Source organism: Canariomyces notabilis (genome assembly GCF_033297395.1).
Source record: "Canariomyces notabilis strain CBS 508.74 unplaced genomic scaffold N656scaffold_1, whole genome shotgun sequence".
Lineage (NCBI taxonomy): Eukaryota > Fungi > Ascomycota > Sordariomycetes > Sordariales > Chaetomiaceae > Canariomyces > Canariomyces notabilis.
Genome location: NW_027041823.1, coordinates 631,975 through 650,571, shown reverse-complemented (window position 1 = coordinate 650,571; position 18,597 = coordinate 631,975). Strand labels below are relative to the sequence as shown.

Genomic DNA, 18,597 nt, shown 5'->3' with positions numbered 1-18,597 from the left:
CTTGTTACCCCTGGGAAACAGTCGTGAAACTCTGACAAGGTGCTTGCTCACAGTGCGCCAATCTCGGACGCACCCAGCACAATCATCCGCCGTGATGTTGTTACAGGGAGGCACTTGAGTGTTGCCCTGATCAAGAGCAAAGCTTACCAGCCAGTCGCCTCTCCAGAGACAGAGCTCAAAACAAGCTCAATTCCTCTTCCGCCGTATATGTTCGATAGCTGGCGTGGGCGGGAAAAGCACCTCACTCATGTCAGGGGTCAACGAGGTGAGTTCCGACGAACGCATGGCTGACTCGATGCGTATCAGGCAGCTTTCCAAGAGAACGGGGAGACGCAAATGGTGCACCTCGCAATGGCAGGACATCCGCAGGAGCAAGGGTGTTGAACTGTTAGAGAAATACCTTAGTTCGACCTCAGGGGCGTAGTAGTTGAAGCATTCCAAGAGAGCTCCAGATGCAACAGTAGAGAAGTGCTCGACACGGCAACTCCTACTGACACTCACCGGTTCTTTCGGCCTTCTGGTATCACAAGACTGCGAAGGCAAGGAGCCTCGGCGTCATCTGCTTGTTTGGCACGGCAAAGATCCAACAACTACCTTGATCTGACTGGATATAACTTGTGTGAATTCAGACAGATATGGTACCTATCAAAGCGGTATAGCTGACTGAGTTTGCCCGCTTAGATTGGAGGTGATAGCACCCACATGCTTCCGATATATCAACCAAAAAAAAAACGGAGGAAGTTCGCTATGCATCTAAGCCAACAGACCGATCCATATGAGCTCTGCAAACGCCGTGCAAACTGACCTGACCCCGTCGCTCGCTTCTTCGTCGTGCTTGCATATCCCAGGGGTAGCATTGAGAAAAACAGTTCGCCAGTGTCATTCATCCAGCTCATATATAGCCTTCACAACCTCCCAATGCCATGCTGCGCCAGGGTCAATAGCCTTCAAGTCCCTAAGCCAATCCAGGTAGAGACCCACAGTCTCCCCAGCATCCAGCTCAAATCGCTCGCCACATAGCGTGCTGCGGATCCGTCTTAGGATCGGTACGGTTGTGGTCAGGTGGAGCAACACCAAAATGCCGAAGAAGTTCTGGGTGAAGAAGAACAAGCACGGCACGAGTCGCTTGTGCCTGCAAGTCGGGGACATGGCAACCGGCCATTTAAGCATAGATTTCAAACACTCTGCCACGCCGACTGCGTCTTCATGTACCATGGCATCCGGGTAATGCAAAGCCTTGTACAAAAAAGGGCGGTGGATCAAGTATTTGGTGTAGTAATAGCGCGAGCGCAAGAGGGCGACTTGGACGTCAAGAGCATACGAGTATCGCGGCGGGATGGCGTCAAGGTCGGTGGTGAACATTAGGGGCGCTGTTGCGCTGGGAGCTGCTGGCTGCGACGTCGTTGCTGTCGGCATAGGGGGCGTTATAGGGGTAGTAGCCGGGGTGTAGAGGGAAGTATTGTACAAGTCGGTGGTGGAGTTGGGGAAAGCCCCCGGAGAATCCTCCTGCCACCGGAGGTAAGCGGGGAGCATGCCGCGCCATTGCTCCAACTGCAGGGCAAGCTGCTGTATCGTGACTTGGCTGAGTCCCGGGCTGGTTGTCGAGGGGGTAAATGGCGTTGAAGCTGGCGCCAAAGACGAGGTTCCACCGGTATCTAGACAGTGGTGAGTGAAAAAACAACTGGAAATAGAGGGTGTAGGTATATGATGATATACTTTGACTCAAAGTGCCATGGAAGTCAACCAACAGACGCCTCAAGACAATTTGGGAGGCAAAGTGTTCCTGAAAATGCGACTCCTGGTTGCTGATGTAGTCCTCCTCGCAAAACGGGCCGCTGAAGTCGGGAAGTCCAACGACAGATCCCATCCGCTCCAAGCCCGTCAATGGAACGCAGAGCTCTAGGTTCAGGGCACTAGATAATAGCGAGTTAGACAACGCACTGTCACCATGGGGGATACGCGCCATACGTCTCCATGATGGAGCAGTGCCAGAAGGCCCGCCGGATCAGATCTGCCTGTGGGGAAGAGAGAGAATTCGGGTTACTGAGGCTGTTAACTCAAGATCAATGATTATTATTGACGGAGGGGGGATCTACCTGGTCACGAGCGCTTGACACGCTAGCGAAGCCGACGTCGTCATCCTCCAAAGCCCCTAACTTCTATTAGCAGCGCTTTGGGGCCGAGGGAAAAGCAACGGTTGCGCCAGGCCGACACACCATATAATGGAAGCATGTTCCATAATAAGCACTAGGGTCTGAGTTAAGCAAGGTTGGACAAGTAGATTCTTAGGAAAATAGAATCCTACCTTGCAAGGGCAAACATCTGGACGTTTTCCAGGCTGCATTCTGAGAGGTGAAAGCCCATGCGTCGTCTGGCTTCGTTGAAATAGTCGAGTCCAGGAGGGCGTTCCTTAGTCCCTCCTCTTACGCCGCTCGCATGACCGTTATAGATGTGTACCGGAATGCCATCAGCACCTGCAAGTGCGGCTTCGCCTAAAGCAAAGACAAGATAAGCGATGGTAGCCGACATACTCTCGCTGAAACCGTGGTTGAAAACAGCGGGCAGCGTTTCGGACATGAAGGACTCGCGGCTGAGGATGGGAAAGAAAAGGTTGATGCTGTCGAAGTAAGCCTTGCTCAATCTCTGCACCGTGTCCCAACTCAGATCCAGCGTGGGCATTGGAACCTGGCCCGGAACAGCGTTGTGTATGCTCAGGCCAGGGCCTCGCGCAACGCTTGCTGAAGTGTCTGTTGGCAAGGCCTCCTGGTTCAAGGAGCGATAGGGAGCCATCATGCTGGCGGGGCCATCTCTTTCGAGCGCCGAGAGGTCAACCCTGTGCAGCTTTGGCTGTATGGAAGCCAAGTGTCGTTGTATGGCTGGCCATTTCAGCACTTGATACACAGAAGAGACATATTGATAGTGTCCCTCTTCCCCTGATGCTGTGCTGGACGTGGTAGGGAATTGAAACGCCGACGCGGGAATAGATGGCCCCAGATCGGGAGCAGGTGCAAGAGGCGCGGCCGGAGGTATTGCGCTAGTCTGTAGCGGTGGGCCAACCGAGGTTGAAGGCGACAACAGTCCTCGCTGGCTTAGGCTGTCAATCTTGCCTTCCAGGTTCTTAATCCGATCCAGAATCTCGACCAGCGTCTTATCTTTTCTGCGATGCAGTCAGCTTGCACGTCCCCGACATCACGTCACTTCAGGCGCTTGAAGAGGAACTACTTGGTCGGCTGGGGTTCTCGATAATTGCACTCGAGCTTGAACTTCTGGCATGTGCCGCACTTGGGCCTCTGTTCGTCACATCTCTGCTTCCGACTGCGGCAAGTATCGCACGCCTAGAGCGAGTCAGCCAAAACAATGCAATGGACAGGCTAAGAAAATTCGAGGGGGCATACCTGGGCCGCAATTGCGCCCCTTTCCTTTCGCAGACCGGGCCCTGACGGGAAAAGCACAGAGGAGCTGTTATTCGAAGTTTGGGTGACGGGCGTGGTGGAGAGGTCGCTCATCTTCTTCGCAGGCGGCCCGATAGCCGTCGGTACGGCTTCTGGGCTTCAGCCTACAGGTCAGCCGAGGAGCGAGGCCCGAAGATCTCGGTCAACTAAGGCGCCAGTGTGTCCCTGCCTTGCGCAACATTGACGCGGGCGAGCGAGAACAAGGGAGGGCCGAGGGCGGGGAATTCGGGTCAGGCAAGACGTTGGCCGTCTGAGAAGACTGTTACCCCTAACGGCCAAGACAATGACATGATACGTAGTGTATCAGCAATTTCAGGTGCCCCGCCCTCAGCTAGGAGGCGCTGATGCGAGGCGGGGAGGCGGAAAGTTCCCGAGAGGGAAGGTTAGGATGCGAGCCAAGCACGACGGGGAGGCCCCCTTAGAATGGGCGACGGGGGGGAAGGGGGGAGGAAAGCAAGCAACGGAAGCGGGAAACAGTTGGCTGGAAGCAAGGTGCTTGATGGAAGGATGTCAGTGGAGGTATGTGCAGTGTATGTGTAGTGTATGTGTCCCGGCAGTTCAGCTGCCTCGATAGCGTTTTACAGGCGGTGCCAAAAGGTCGAAGGGGCTAATGTCGTATCTGGATTCGGCAACAGTACACGTCTGGGAAGTTGGGGGCGGCGGTCAGTTACGAGGTCGAGACTTCTGAAGGACAGCGAAGAATTGAAGACAGCAGCGGCCAAGGGCCAGGACGGGGCAACTGTACATACACTAGCCTACTGTAGAGCACTTTCTCTAGTAGTGATGGGTTGGCTCGCTTGTTGGTCACGGCAAATGACCGAACCTGACCTGGCAGCGACGACCCGCCAGCCCACTCATCGGAAGTCCAGGGCGGGCGCGACCAGACCTTGGAAATGACAGCCCCTACGTCATCGAGCATGGCGCCCGAGATGCCAAGCTGCCCGTCGAAGGCCCAGTCAAAAAGTGGAGGTGCTTACCGTCTGAATTTTCGAAATTGTGACACGCTAAGAGAGACAAAAAAAGGGAACAAAAGAAAAAATTGCAGGCTTGTGTGTCCTCGACATTCTTGACGACCAGTTTGAAAACCCCGACACAATGCAGCACGGCAGCTTCGGCGATATCACAGCTTGTTAGGTTATCAAAGGCGAAGCTTCATTCAATCCAAGCATTGCCACCATTGTTGGATTCCTTCGTGCCTTTGTTGGAGTGCGGCTCCCGGGGTTCTCGATGCGAGAGAGCTGCCCATGGCGATCATTGCCCAAAAGAGACAAGAACTTTGACCTGCCATAAGCCGGCCCTCAGGGCCTGTTCCTGAAGCTTCGCTGCATCCTTTTTTGAAGGAACGTTGCAATATCCCGTATCTACCGGCCTAGACTCTGTTGTTCGTGAAAATCAAAGAAGAATAGCTGGCGGGAGCTTTTCAAGCTCGAAGTGCATACAGAGACGGGAAGCTCCGTCATGTTTATGCTAGGATCCACCAAGCACGTGCCATGCTAATTCCACTTATCTGATCTGATCTACTAATCTTATCACAGTTCAGTCGTGACTCAGGTCTGGTCACCCAACCTCTGGCGGTCAGGTTGAAGGTGCGATAACCAAATTCGGAAACAGTCACATAGCACACAAGATCAGTTTATGTAGTTTCGGCACCTGGCAGGTCAAGGGCGCCTTGAGATTATAAGGTTCCACGGTCCATGAATCGCGACCTTGATCCAATCTGTGGAGTTGGCTATGCTTGTCGATTGACTCGATTGGGACTCGGCTCCTTCTCTCACTTTACCCCCAGTCGGGGGAGTAGGACATCGGTAAGCCGGAGGTCCTGTTAAGAGCGGTAGTCGAGAGGATAATTTTTGCATACAAAATTTTGGCTGCACTAACAGGTCGGGCACCCTTGCGAAGTACCCAGAACCGCTAACGAAGTGCCAAATCGCGGGTATATCATTTCGCGTCAAAATATTCCAGCAACCCCACAGGAATGACAAACCTTGAGCTGTTACCATAGATTTGGCTGGCTCTTAGCTTTCCCGGCGCAGCAATCCCAGATAGATTTCCTTGTTCTTTGTCAACTTAGGGCATTCGATCTATCTACCCTACTTACCGTGGTTCGTAATCACCGAGTATTGCTGCTTGCATTACCAGCTTCTCTCTAGAAAAGAGTTATCCAGCAAAGGTAACTTGACCAGCATTCACGATCCTCTCATGAAAAGACAGATCAGTACAGTCTTCGACATAGCGGATCATCTTATTTGTAGGGAAAGGTCAGTCGCCGAGAAGACCAGGCCGCTTCTGAGAAACGAAAGAACGAGCCAGATATCTGGCATCCTGTTTCCCTTCCAATATATGGATCTTATTCAGAGCTGCTGGGCCCTGTTCTGCTGTTCACGTCTCTCAATGCGGTCGAATACCGAACAAATTGACACAGTGGCCGGCCAACGCCTATGAGCCCAAACGACCCATTCTGAACCGGACTAATCACCCAAACATGGACTTCTAAGCGATGAGTGTTTCAATACGCATCGCTGAATACGCCGACTTGCTCTTTCGTGACACGTTGAGATGGAGCCCCGGCAAAGCCATTCGGCTAGCCACCCTCCTTACCATTGAAAAGAAAACCCAACATGAGGGAACTCGGAACAGCACGGCTTAAAACCAGTCGCGTCTAGGTGTAAGACCGTCAAGGACCTGATTTGCCGTCCTCAAAAGCATAAGCTAACGTATATATATACCTGAAGAGGTTGACTTGGCAATATGAGTTACGTGAATCGGCGCGGTAGGAAAGCGGAGGCATGATTCCTGGACAGTCGATCCCCTGTTCATTTTCCTTCCACATGGGACTATATTTCTTGCCACCGAAATCTGCAGTGGAAGTCACAGTAAAATAGGCCTCGAATCTGATTGATCAGCTTACATCAAATGGCTGTTATTGGCTAGAGTCTGCACTTTTGAAGCCTCAACTCCCGCGGGTGCCGTACCCTTGGATCGGGGATCCCTGCCGGTTTGGCTTTACGAATCAAGTTATCAAAGCATTTATGCATATCTCGTCAGCGGACATTACCCGCTCCTCCAAAAATCTCGTCATCGATCCATGGGTTCGGGAAATACCCCACATTTTTCGTCGGTTAGGCACCTAACCACGAGTAGCATCTAGTGTAGCTGTGGACAACGTCACAAACGAACGAAGCATGCCCTCCATATCATGCACAAGGTCCCCAGGGCCTAGGCTGGGAGTAGCGGCAGCACAGAATCACCAGGGAATGGCGGGGGGAATGGCCCGGGGCAGGTACTAGTAGGCCATCCGCCAACATCACGATGTTGCTTTAGACAACGAAGTGGCTATTCATGGTACGGTTTGCAAGATGCAAATGGACGAGATGGTGGCCGGGATGGTGCAGTGGGAGGGCAGAGGAGGCCACGGTGGTTGGTTCAAGTTTCGATGGGCTGGTATCACATGCTTGGAGAGTGGGCAGTCAGGATCCTTGAGAGACGGAACGGTTCCTGAGTCCAAGTCTGCCGTGATTGTGCCATATTATGGTAAGTGCTCTCCTGTTCGAATTTTGCTCAACTGCCTGCCCCTAGTGCTTCAATCAGTTTGTCTTCTCTCCGTCACGTTGTCCTTTTCGGTAGTAGCTTTGGGAGCTTCAAAGCCGATCAAAATGGTTTTGTTGTACTCAGTGTGATTTTCCTCTTCACGCTCTTCATGGAGTTCATGTTATTCTCTCCCTTTTTTTACCGCGACACCCGCAAACCCGCGATGAGACCAGAATGACTTACTTGCTCGGGGTGCCGGGTTGCCGGGTTGCCGTGTCAGAAAGGGCCTTGTGCCGGCACTTATCATGAGGTAGTCGGAGTTCGCTGACGAATTCTTTCGCCGTCATGCTGGGGCCGCGCGGAGATGCTGTTTGTACCTTTGAGGCGAAGTTCGGCCGGCGAATGGGCGAATGAAGAACCATCAATCAACGCCAAAACAAGGCGAGCAAACGGCATGTTTCTGCCAAGCACCCAAGGAGCGCGCACTGAGTAGGTATATTGGGCAGCCAAAGCCCAACGGGCTTAGCCGAGGGCCCGACGATGATCCACGGTCTTGCGCCCGCCACATCGACAATCACGACGAAATATATCGGCAACGGCGCTGGTTTGAAATGGAGGTAGTAAATGCAGCACGTGGGTGCGTCTTGGCCCTCCTTCTGCAAACTGTACTCTGGCTTGCACCTCTGCAGGGCTTCACAGCACTGAGCAGGTTGGGGATCGTTCCTGCCAATGGCAGAACCAGAACGATTAAGAAATGTGGTTGCACGCGGGAGGCGGTTTCCAAATCCATCCGTCCATCCATGATTCAGACTGCAGACTGCAGATCTGCCACTCGACAAACAAATCTCCCCAGAAGAAAGCAGACAGGGTCCAGTTTTCGTTCACCAGGGTCCTGATCTTCGCAGCATACACGTTGAAGACACCAAGCCCTTCCATGCGTTCACCAGCATTTGATTCTGAGCTTTCCATATCATGATGCCTGACGAGGCTGCGAAGAGTATGCCCAATTCCTACAGTTCGCTGTTAGGTTGTGCGACTATTCCGGCCCGAGCTATACCGAAGTCACTGCTGTGCCTTCCCTACTAGTAGGTGCTTTCAATGCCCATCACGCGAGCAAGGAAAACCAAAGCTGGTAGATAGGCAACCTACAAGCCACCTTTGGGCGCTTGGGAAACATAGACTGAATGTCCATCGGCATGACATGGCAGGATCTGATTAGCCCCTTAACTGTTTCTTGCTCTGGGGAGACTTGCTAAACACGGCATACACCTGCTCGACGGATGAATGAGTCCCCCTCTCAGAGCCTATGAGACGAGGAGGGGCTGGCTGCATGGCCATCGCAGAACCGGATTACCGCTCTCGTCCAGAGCTGAGAGCGACTCGGGTCACGCATACTAGTACTCACACAGCGATTGAGGCTCTTTCGGAAGACTTCAAAAGCCCATGTCGTCCTGGCCAACGTGACGCTAAACTCAGACGACATGTGCCTTGGTGATTCCTGACTCGGGTGCGATTGCTGAATCTAACAACAAAATTAGATCATTCTCGATACACCTCGTCGAGCTGCCCGACGCCGTTCTTATGATGGGTAGGGATTATTACATGACTCTCACAGTCCGCGATCTCCCCCCGGGTACCACCGCTCAGGATGTTTGCGATCATATCAATCGACGACGCGCAAATGCACATCCCGTGGTCGGTCCTCTGGTGAAGGACCCGAACAGGCCCTCACTGTGTACCGTTGTGACAATACGGCAGGATAGCGAGTATCTGTGTCGTACATTACGGGACAGTCTCAACCTCAAGACGTTTTACCCAAGGAACCCGACAACCACGGTTACCGAGTCTCAGATTGCCGTGAGCAATGAGTTTCTCGGCGTCACGACGTTAGCCGAGCACGAGAACCCCGAGTTTGAGTGAGCACCCCTCGCCAACAGAGAGCGTATTTGACCAGATTACTAACCATCGTTCCCAAGTCTGTACTTCGTCCACGGTCTTGGCGGGCATGCATTCGGATCTTGGAGCTCCAACTTGAACAGAGGCACTCCTAGCATGTGGCCAAGAGACTTCCTCGCCAAGGACATCCAGAACCGACCTCGTTCTCGCCTTGACCCCGACGGTCCCAAACTCGCAGGGCGTATTTCGACCATTGGCTACAACGCCCACGCGCAGCAGAGTTACTCATCGACAATGACCATCGAAAAAGCAGCCGAGGACCTCCTTGAAAGGATTAGAACAGACCGCCCTGAGGTGAGAAGTTCAACTGAAGCGATACTCTAGACCAGCAAGTAGGCATACAGATAGAGAGCTGATCCGCTGAACAGGGCTCCGGCCGCCCCATGTATTTCGCCTGTCATAGCCTTGGCGGCCTTGTTACGTGCCAGGCCCTCATTCATGCTCTGCGCGGAGATCCCTCGAAGCCTGAGTTGCAGGAGCATTACCGCGGCATCTTCTTTCAGAACGGCCAGTGTTTGGTCAAGGGCATAATATTTTTTGGGACTCCATTCGTGAGTTACCCCGTTCCCAGTTAATACTACTGCCTCGTTCAATCCAGATCACGATCCGCAGGGTTTGATGAGTTGCCCAGTGTCTAGTCGTTTGAAAGGAAAGGATACTGATATCTTATAGGAGGGATCATCACTTGCAAACTTTGCCCACAAGTTCGCCAAATTCCTCGGCGGCAACGAAGCAATAATCAACAGCCTAAGAACAAAATCCGAAGTATTAGCCGAGCTTGTAGGCAAGTTCAATCAGCTACGAAGCCATCGGGAGACGGGATTCCCTATTGTAGTAGCGTTTGAGAAATCGCCCATGTTCAACCTCAAATTCGTATGTCCATACCTTTGGCGCTCTCCCCGTAATATCTGGTTCAAAACGAAGCATTATCTGACATGACCCCTAGGTGACCAAGCCCGACTCGGCTATCAGTTCCTTCAATTCGCGGACCATCGGAATAGACGGGGACCATAGGACCATGATCAAGTTCGATCACCCTCACAACAAGGACTATCTCCATGTCTCAGAGATCATGATTCGCATGATTCAGGATACCCTACCAAGCAAGAAATCGTTCCGAAGAGACTCGAACCCGTCACCCCCGTTTGAGCCGCAGCCCTTACGCAGCAGATCCTGGAGCTCACCGCCTCCCCCGTACCCGGGATTGTCCGGTACGCTCATTCAAGCTCAGCCTGCCGATCCGACTTCCCCGGTTTGCGACTGCAAGAGCCCAAGAAGGTCTGGATCATCCTTGGGACAGCCGCCAACGAGAGACGCTAGCCCATGTCCCGAAAAGACGGATGATCCGTGGCCGAGCGAATCGTTTAGGAATGTCGTTCCTGATGTGAAACCTGTCAAGGCTGAGGAGCTTATTCAGCCAGTCCAGAAGGGCAGGGAGCACACGAGCGATTTCTCCGCGTTGCGTGCGTTCGACACCGTCTTCCTGCTGGACGACACGGGTTCGATGGTGGAAACCGACACGGACAGCGGTAGATCTCGGTGGGAGGAACTCATTGAAAGTCTCCGATACACGGTCGAAATTGTTTGCCACTATGACAAGGACGGGGTCGAAGTCCACTTCCTCAACCAGGACGAGAAGGACGAAGACGGCATCACAGAAGGGCAGCGGGTTCTTAACCTCTTGACGAAGGAAGTCTGCCCCGACGAGCAAGGCGGCGGGACCTACATCAGCACCCGCCTCTGGGATATCCTGTGTCCTTATGTCGACAGGTTCGAGGCGTGGAAGACATGGCAGAGTAGCCGTGACCGCTCCAGGCCAAAGATGAAAAAGCCGAGGATGCTCAACCTGATCGTCATCACGGATGGCGCTGCTGAGGACAAAGAAGGAGTAGAAGATATCATCGTCAATGTGGCCAAGAGGCTAGACAGCCTCAGTGCGCATCCCAACCAGGTCGGTATCCAGTTCTTGCAGATTGGCAAGGATGATGATGCCGCGAGGTGGTTACGGTCGCTGGATGATGCATTGAAGGAGAAGCACTCTGTTAGAGATGTGAGTCTTGTGTCATTGGAGTTAACGACGGAGCACTTACTGACTCATCTTTCCTACCACTTAGATTGTCGATACGCGACCTTGGGACAGCCCGCGGGTTATTGACAAACCCTTCAGGGAGAGGCTGACCCAGATTTTACTTGGAGCTGTCAACCGGGCCCAGGACTGTGCCGGAAATGCTGAAATGGAGTAAATGATCTCGCTGGAAGTGGAACGGATATTGGATTAAGCTTGATTAGGTTGTTTGCTACTACTAGTGCGGTCACTGCGTTTACAGTAAAGTTCATGTCTGATAATTCTCATTTTCTTACGGCCTTCGATTTCCGTCGCCTTCCAATTTGGTCTTATAAAGATTTTTTACAGTATGTAAAGAGCCTGACTCGGCTATGCTTGCCCACAACCTAAACACGGACGCCGCCGGTTACTCCGTTGTGGTACCTAGTAGTCCCTATCCGTCGGCCAGCAAGGGCTGACATTAGCGTATTGCACGCGCGGCTGGCTGCCACTGCTAAGGTAAGTAAGTAGCTATGTACCTGAGGTAGGTAAGGTAGATACTAGTAGTAGCATTCTGATTTAGGCTATTAGTGTCCATGGCCCATACTAGATATCAAGTGAAAGTACTAGGTAGTAGTACTACTACTAGTACCAGGCCAAGGTAACTGAGTTATATTCTTGCGGATCGATAGATAGACGTTAGCGCCACTGTAATCTGGACGGGAACAGGCCACTCTCGGCATAGGACGGGAAACACTCGGGTTCTACCGTCACTAGGTTCCGACGTGGCGTTTCCCGCCCCATAGGTTGTCCTCGCATTCATCGGTATGTGGGATTGTGGGGAGCATATGGTATGATGAAAGGGTGGGTAAACCGTCAATTTCCGGCACACTTCTCCCAGTATTCGGCCTACAGCATAGGTAGGTAAGTATAGTACTAGTATGTCGCCAGACTGCAGTAGTACACGTGTAGTCCGTCATCATCTAAATTCTACTTGACTGCCAGCAACATCAAGCAAGGCAAGGGATTTGACCATGGCGAGAGCCAAAAGCACAAAGCACTCTGTTGTGTCGGACAATTGATGTACCTTGATTCCTTACTAGTAGTGTCGGTCTAGCGGCTGAACTTCGACCCCGCGTTCGGCCCATCGCGCCATCCACTCGTCCGTGGGTGCAATGTTTGACGCTTGGTGATGCAGGGACCCCTGAGAAACACATAAACATGCTGCCTTATACGGTAAGGTACATACTTACCTTTAAATTCACACTAAGGTGCCTTATGTACTGTACCCATGCTGGATACCTTAATGAACGCAACCAGCATCGTTCGTTACTACAAGGACTTTGAAATCCAGGACCGCTGATGGCTGACCCGCAGTCTTACGAGTACTATAAGTTAACTTTCCTGGCTCCCGTTTCAGAAACTCTTAGGTAGTAGGGCCAGGGCGCCCTCGGAAGTACTGGATGTATACTTGGACGATGAGCCACTGAAGCGACTAAAGAACAATCGGGGGTTCGTGATGTTGACGTTGTTATGAGGAAGTTTTGTAAGTACGTCAGGGTCGAGTAAGAAACGCACCTCTGTAGGTAGTTGTTGTGAACTCGGCTTGGAAGGCCCCCAGGCTTAGGTGCCGGCTACCTATGGATAACCCGAATGCAGGTTCAAACACTCTCTGGTCCTGGATGCAATTGCGGCTGACAGCCGCGCGACATGGCAGCGTGGTACTGTACACACAGCACTAGTACGAGGCGAGCTCTAGTTTGCACACGTACTGTACAATACCTACTACCGACGGGGTGCGGAAGCGATAATGTGGCGCGTGTAGAGTCTACCATGGATGTACTAGTAGTGTTGTCTTGTAGTGACGTACGCCGGCTTGTCACCTGTGAATTGCTGAGCAATATCCGTACCGCCGGCAGAGACCGTGACGGCAGGCAGCCGCCGGCGCCAGCCGCCTTGCAGCCTCGGCCCTTCTCCGAGTGGTGAGTTTGTCTTGATGCCACTGTCGCCGGAGCCAACTACTACCTAGCTCATTCGAGCGACCGAGCCTGAAGTTCAGTGCGCATGTGCACTGTTACCTACGCTAGTGTAGATGGCCACGTGTTTCGATATCGCCTGGGTTTCAAGATCTCGCTCACCTTTTCTTTTCCCCACAATCTTGTTGGCTTGGCAGGGACGGCTCACATAAAACATCCGACATTGGCGGTGAGGCTGTTTTGACAACATGGGACGGCGAATCCCGTCGGCAGAGTCACGTCAGGTAGGTACGTACACTACGGATACTTCGGGCTTAATACTAACCCCAAATCTTAAATCAAGCAAACATAGCCTACACTATGTACTGTGTATACTTCGTAAGCACCCAGATCCTTGATATTACCATGATGCGAAGCGCGCGAGACGAGGGCAAACGGTCAAGATAATGCCTCGGTTTTGAGAGCAGGGGTGGGTTGGGGTGACTCGTCGTTCTTTAGGATATGCGATGGGAAACTGCCTGCTATCTCTCTTATTGTTAGCGCAGTAACATACCTGATTTGTTTGTTTCGCGCGGCTGCAATCGGAAAAGCTTGCGGGGGCGCCTAAACATCCATGGAAGGAGGAAGATGAAAAAGAACTCGAGCGCGGCGGCTCGCAAATCCTTGCACGCACAATAAGTTTCTACGATGTACTGTACAGTACATACATACATTGATAGTACATACATACATTGATTGTACATAGGTAGCTATGTACTGTACTTGTACGGAGTACATACTTCGTACTTGCCTTTGCTGTTACCATGTTTCGGACCCTTGCAACGTTGTCTCAACAGTCACTTCAGTGCACGGAAGAGGTTTGGTACTGTATTTTACGGTACAGGACATGAGATAAGATACGTTATTGTAACTTATCCGCTCACTACGGAGTATTCGTACAATACCTCCCTCCGCACACGCTGGGATATTAGCGTCAGGACAAATGACGACGGACAACAATCTGGGCGGATCAATGTCTCGGGAGCTGTCAGATTTTTCACTGCATCGGTGATGGAATCGATGGGCAGCACCATCTTAAACTGAATCGGGAGCTCTGGTCGCATCTTTACCGGAACTTAACATTCGCCATGATACGGAGTAGCTTCGCTCGACTTCGGCTTCCGGGTACGGGATCGGGAACCACGGGCCGGCTCAACAGGGGCTGTAATTGGAGACATCCAATGAGAGCCTGTCAGATCGCCAGCTTGGGGAAGATGCGTCGGCCGGCGTTGCATTTGGCCGCCCGTTGCGCTCACACAAAGATTGCGCACCAATCTCCAAGGGCGCTCAAAGAATGATGGGACGGGCGCGGCGTCTGCGGCTGCATAACCCTCCTCAGGGCTGCAGCATTGTGCAGGGAGGCTCCAAAAACTTCAGACCATCCATAACGACCGATGACAACCACAACGGGAAATGGGCAACTTCAAGTGCTATGCTCCATGATGAATGGTTACCAAACTGTAGTCCGCACACATCAATGTAGTGCCCATGATTGCACTGAGCCTTGAGATCCACGTTGAATAGCCAAGTGAGCCAGAAGGTGTTACACAGAAGCGGCCCTTGCGCGCAGATGGAGTGCCTGTGAGTCGCGATTACTCGGGGTTAAGAACGTACCGGTACCATCTTCCAACTACGGTTTGTACTGTATGTGCAGTACAGTACCCAAGGTAATTACCCCGGGTTCTCGAGCAGTTCACTAGCGTAGGGCAGCGAGCGAGCTTGACGACTTGCCGCATGGGTCTCGCCGGAACTTCCTAAAGCGGTGATGCGATCGGTCACCTCTCGATGAAAGCTGCAGGTGCGGGCAGCCTCACATCAACAGGCTGAGGCATAGCTTGCCGAATTGCAGAGTTCTCTTCTAACGTTGAGAGTTCTATCTATCAGCTCTCATTCATCAGCTGGGGCAAGTCCGCCCTGGAACACAGGACAGCCGGAGGGCTGTCGGCGCCATGGAAGACGATGGATGCGCTCGGTCCTACTCTCGAAATGGCGCTCGAACTCGAGCATTGTTTTGCCCCTCGTCTTTGCACGATTGAGATTTCTCTCCGTAGGTTGACGAAAACAGAGAAATACCTAACTAATTGGTTCCGGGTGCGCAAGCCAAGCTTTGATTTCGCCAGCCAATCGTCTCATCAAGAGTGTCCCGAATTCGGATCTTGCTTCCTCACGATCATCTCACTGTGACCTGGCTGCATGAATGAGGTGATCAGGTTACACCAAGCGCAGAGCGGTGCTTGGGCCTGACCATCAAATCTTGGCGCTGTCACCGGAAAACGCCAGGAGAAAGCGGGTCCCAGGGCCATAGTAGGGTGCCCTGCACGCGCGCAGCAAGTCGACTCAACTGCTATTGAGCCCCAAAACTCGCCTCGATATATTGGCCTACGTATGGCATGCGCGTTCCGGAAAACCAAGTATATATAGGTAATCTAACCCGTAGAATCAAGTTCTATAGTCGGATTGACGGCGCGGGCAATACGCATAAGGATATTGATGAAATTGAAATGGCCGTTTTTTGGTCGTTCTTTGAGTCTGTTTGCCAAGGATTTGCCAAGAATGGTGAAAATTTCGCTGAAAGATTTGTGAAATTCTATGAAATCCTGTAAAAATAGAGCCTCATCAATAGCTCTACGCGCATTGCGCGCGCCATCAATCCGACTATACAATCAGATGCTACGGGTTAGACTACCTATATATACGTGGTTATCCGGAAGGCGCATGCCATATACAGGCCAATATAGGGAGCTCAATTGTTGTCGAGTTGACTTGCTGCGCGCTGGGAGACTCGGGAAGTCGTAACAAAAGTAGGACCCGCTTTCTCCTGGCGTTTTCCGGTCACAGCGGTGAGCTCGGCACCCACGGTGTATTACACTACCAAGACCCCCCCCCACTCACTCAGCGGGGCAGTTTTGGTTTATCAGTTGTCTCCGTTGCCTCCAAGTCTCTTCAAGTTCAACAAATGACACCCGACAGCGTTGTTCCCTTGGCCAGTCGAGCCTCGGTTGGCACGTAGAGAGAAGTTGCAAACGGCGGACCTTCCAAGGCTCAGTTTGTTTGAACTCGAGTTTTGCGGCACTCCTGTGTCCCTGCTTCATTTCACTGGTCGCTCTAACGATAGACGGCAAACATACATAAGGTCCGTACAACACGGCGCTCAGTCTGGGTGCTTGTTCTCCAGGAACGGTAATGTTCAAAACCAGAATCGGGGAAGATAATTGATTATTGCACCACCAGCTGGCGGTTGCGACTCGTGAGACAACAGAAAACTGACAGCACCAACTGGTTGTCCTGCTCGGCTTCATCCCATGCGTGGTTTCGAAACTGCCGGCCCTTCGGCAAGCTGTCACCTGCACTCCGGCTATAGCAGCCAGGAGCTAACTTCCATGTTGGCATTGTGTGTCCATATTCGCAATCCACAAGGCGCCACGAATCTATTTGTAAGGAACCACTAATAATTAGGGCCAAGGCAATGCACGCAATGCGCGTAATTCTATACCAGGCAGAGAGGGTGTAAGTTGATTACAGGATACCAAGTACCGGATCGTCATCTGCAGGGCCACAAAGACGGGTGGACACGCTCTCATCGGCGCCCACGTCGCTCGTTTCTTCATCAGTGTCAGTGCGTTAATAAAAGTAACAAAGGCAACAATACTCTGGCATTTGCCAATCTGGAGTCCAAGCTCATCTGTAGGCCAAGTGTAGCACACCCCCTGATTGTCGGAACGCATCGAGGCGACACTGAACCCACTGCAACCCTGTCCGCAAGGGGTTTGGCGCTCCACTGTCGCGTATTCATCACATCCATTCGCAGTCATCATATCATTCACATTTCACAGCAGTAACGTTGCGAAATAATGGTGATGGCGCCGGGGCTTCCCGGGGCTAGCTCGGATACCTATGCGGTCAGGTCAATGGCGGGTGAACCCTCGCCCTTTCTCCTCAGTTCTCCTTTTCCCCATCGGAAGCTGCCAGGAGAGACAGGTGGACCTGTCAGGGTAGGAACCCCACCATCTTCCCCCACCATCCTTTCCCCCTGGCTCCAAAGACAGCATTGCCCTTTTCAGCACGCCCAGCTGGAGGCGAAACCAGGCGAAAACCGTCGACTCGCGACTGCAAGGTCGCATTAGGTGAGTCTGAGAGACAGATTAACCTCGCAGCATGCACACGTTGCTCAGGGAGGTGTGTGGCAGAGCTGCATCTCAATCCCACCCCTGCTCCAGGGTTTCTTTACCAAAAAGATTTCAGCGCTGGCGATGGTTGCCGTCAAGGTGCCTACTGTAGGTATTGTACCGGAGGTAAAATCGGCAGAAACATTTCAGCACGGCAGCCCACAAAAGCTGCCAACAGCAAAATCGGTTTGCCACGTTCTGCTCGCTCTAGTATAAGCATCCACCCCCAATCCTACATACGTCCCAATTTATCCAACGAATGTCCAGCCATGTTTGACACTTCCCTGGGACCTCCACTTGTCCTGGGTGGGGGATTGGCAGAGGTGGGACTGCAAGGAGAACGTGGGAACATCCGTAACTTACACACTCCCTGGATCACTTTATTAGGTCCATACACTTACACAACGCACGGAGGCTGCTTTTCGCTGCGCCCCACATCAGATCCGTTTTGCCAAATCCAAGCCAAGGGCCTCTGCGGGTGGCCTGTCCGGATGGACGACATACAGTACCACTTGGACCTTCTCTCGCATTTTTTCTTTGTTCAAAGTTCGGTCGATGATACATCAGCTAACTATGGGTCGGCGGCTTATAGCACCCAATGTGTGGGACATTGCCCATTCGGTTGTTTCCCGCTCCTTTCCACGACCGAGAACAGCCAAGCCGTATATTATACCATTCCTTGTTCCTGGATCCCTTTCCAGCAGCCGATCACCCCTCCCCTTTGTGGCCCTCGTTTTACCCACTCTGCGCGTTTCTCTTCACGCCAGAATATACGCTGATTGCCAGTGACTTCGTGGACCTACACGTCATTCACCTTCCCGAAGCTGACGGTCGCTGTTGGGGCTGCTTCAAGCGCCTAAATGTCACCTGCACCCTCCATTCCACTCCGCGACTGAAAGCTCACTATCCAGCGCCGTTGTCCACCCCTGATGTCGCTCTGATATCGCCCTGGCGCTCATGTTTCTTGTTTCCGGCACCACCAAGCAAACCCGCCATCGCCAGGGCTTGTCTTGTTACCAGATTGGGCATCCCATACTATGTCCTGCCTTGATTAGCGCTTCATATTGCTCTTTGCCTCAACATCCTGTCTTTGCTGTGGGCCCATAGTACCAGTGGGCCCATCTCTGATATAACCCCATCCACCTTGTCTCGCTGTTTATATGAATCGGGGCAGATCCTCAAGTTTCCCTCGACCCCTCTATCACACCTCGCACCTCCTTGTCCCAGATATCAGCTTATAGTCTTCCCCAACGCTTTGAGGCCACATTGGGTCTGTCATACAACCTAACCTGCTGTTTCAATAACCCGTTTGAGACCTCTCAGTAGGCTCCCCGTCCTCTCTCCCTCATCCTCCTCGGCCTCCAGAGCTAACCTCGGTCTGAAAAGCTCGCGTAGATTCTAGTTCTGTCTACATTGTGCAGATTTAACCCTCCAAC

General features: G+C 52.4%; 2 protein-coding genes across 2 annotated transcripts; one reads left to right on the top strand and one right to left on the bottom strand.

Moving 5' to 3' along the window:
• Positions 1–879: 879 nt before the first annotated feature.
• Positions 880–3,506, bottom strand: N656DRAFT_785983 (uncharacterized protein; the record flags this gene model as incomplete). Its single annotated transcript, XM_064816481.1, has 8 exons — positions 880–1,655; positions 1,717–1,913; positions 1,969–2,043; positions 2,097–2,152; positions 2,217–2,247; positions 2,306–3,157; positions 3,223–3,335; positions 3,396–3,506. The coding sequence occupies 8 exons, from the start codon at positions 3,504–3,506 to the stop codon at positions 880–882; spliced, it is 2,211 nt and encodes a 736-aa protein (XP_064674721.1).
• A 4,713-nt stretch (positions 3,507–8,219) lies between these two features.
• N656DRAFT_15001 (uncharacterized protein) lies at positions 8,220–11,195 on the top strand. Its single transcript, XM_064808667.1, has 6 exons — positions 8,220–8,896; positions 8,957–9,230; positions 9,305–9,487; positions 9,609–9,809; positions 9,883–10,986; positions 11,051–11,195. Exons 1-6 carry the CDS (start codon positions 8,562–8,564, stop codon positions 11,177–11,179), a joined length of 2,226 nt encoding a protein of 741 aa, XP_064674720.1. The 5' UTR covers positions 8,220–8,561; the 3' UTR covers positions 11,180–11,195.
• The last annotated feature ends 7,402 nt before the right edge of the window (positions 11,196–18,597 follow it).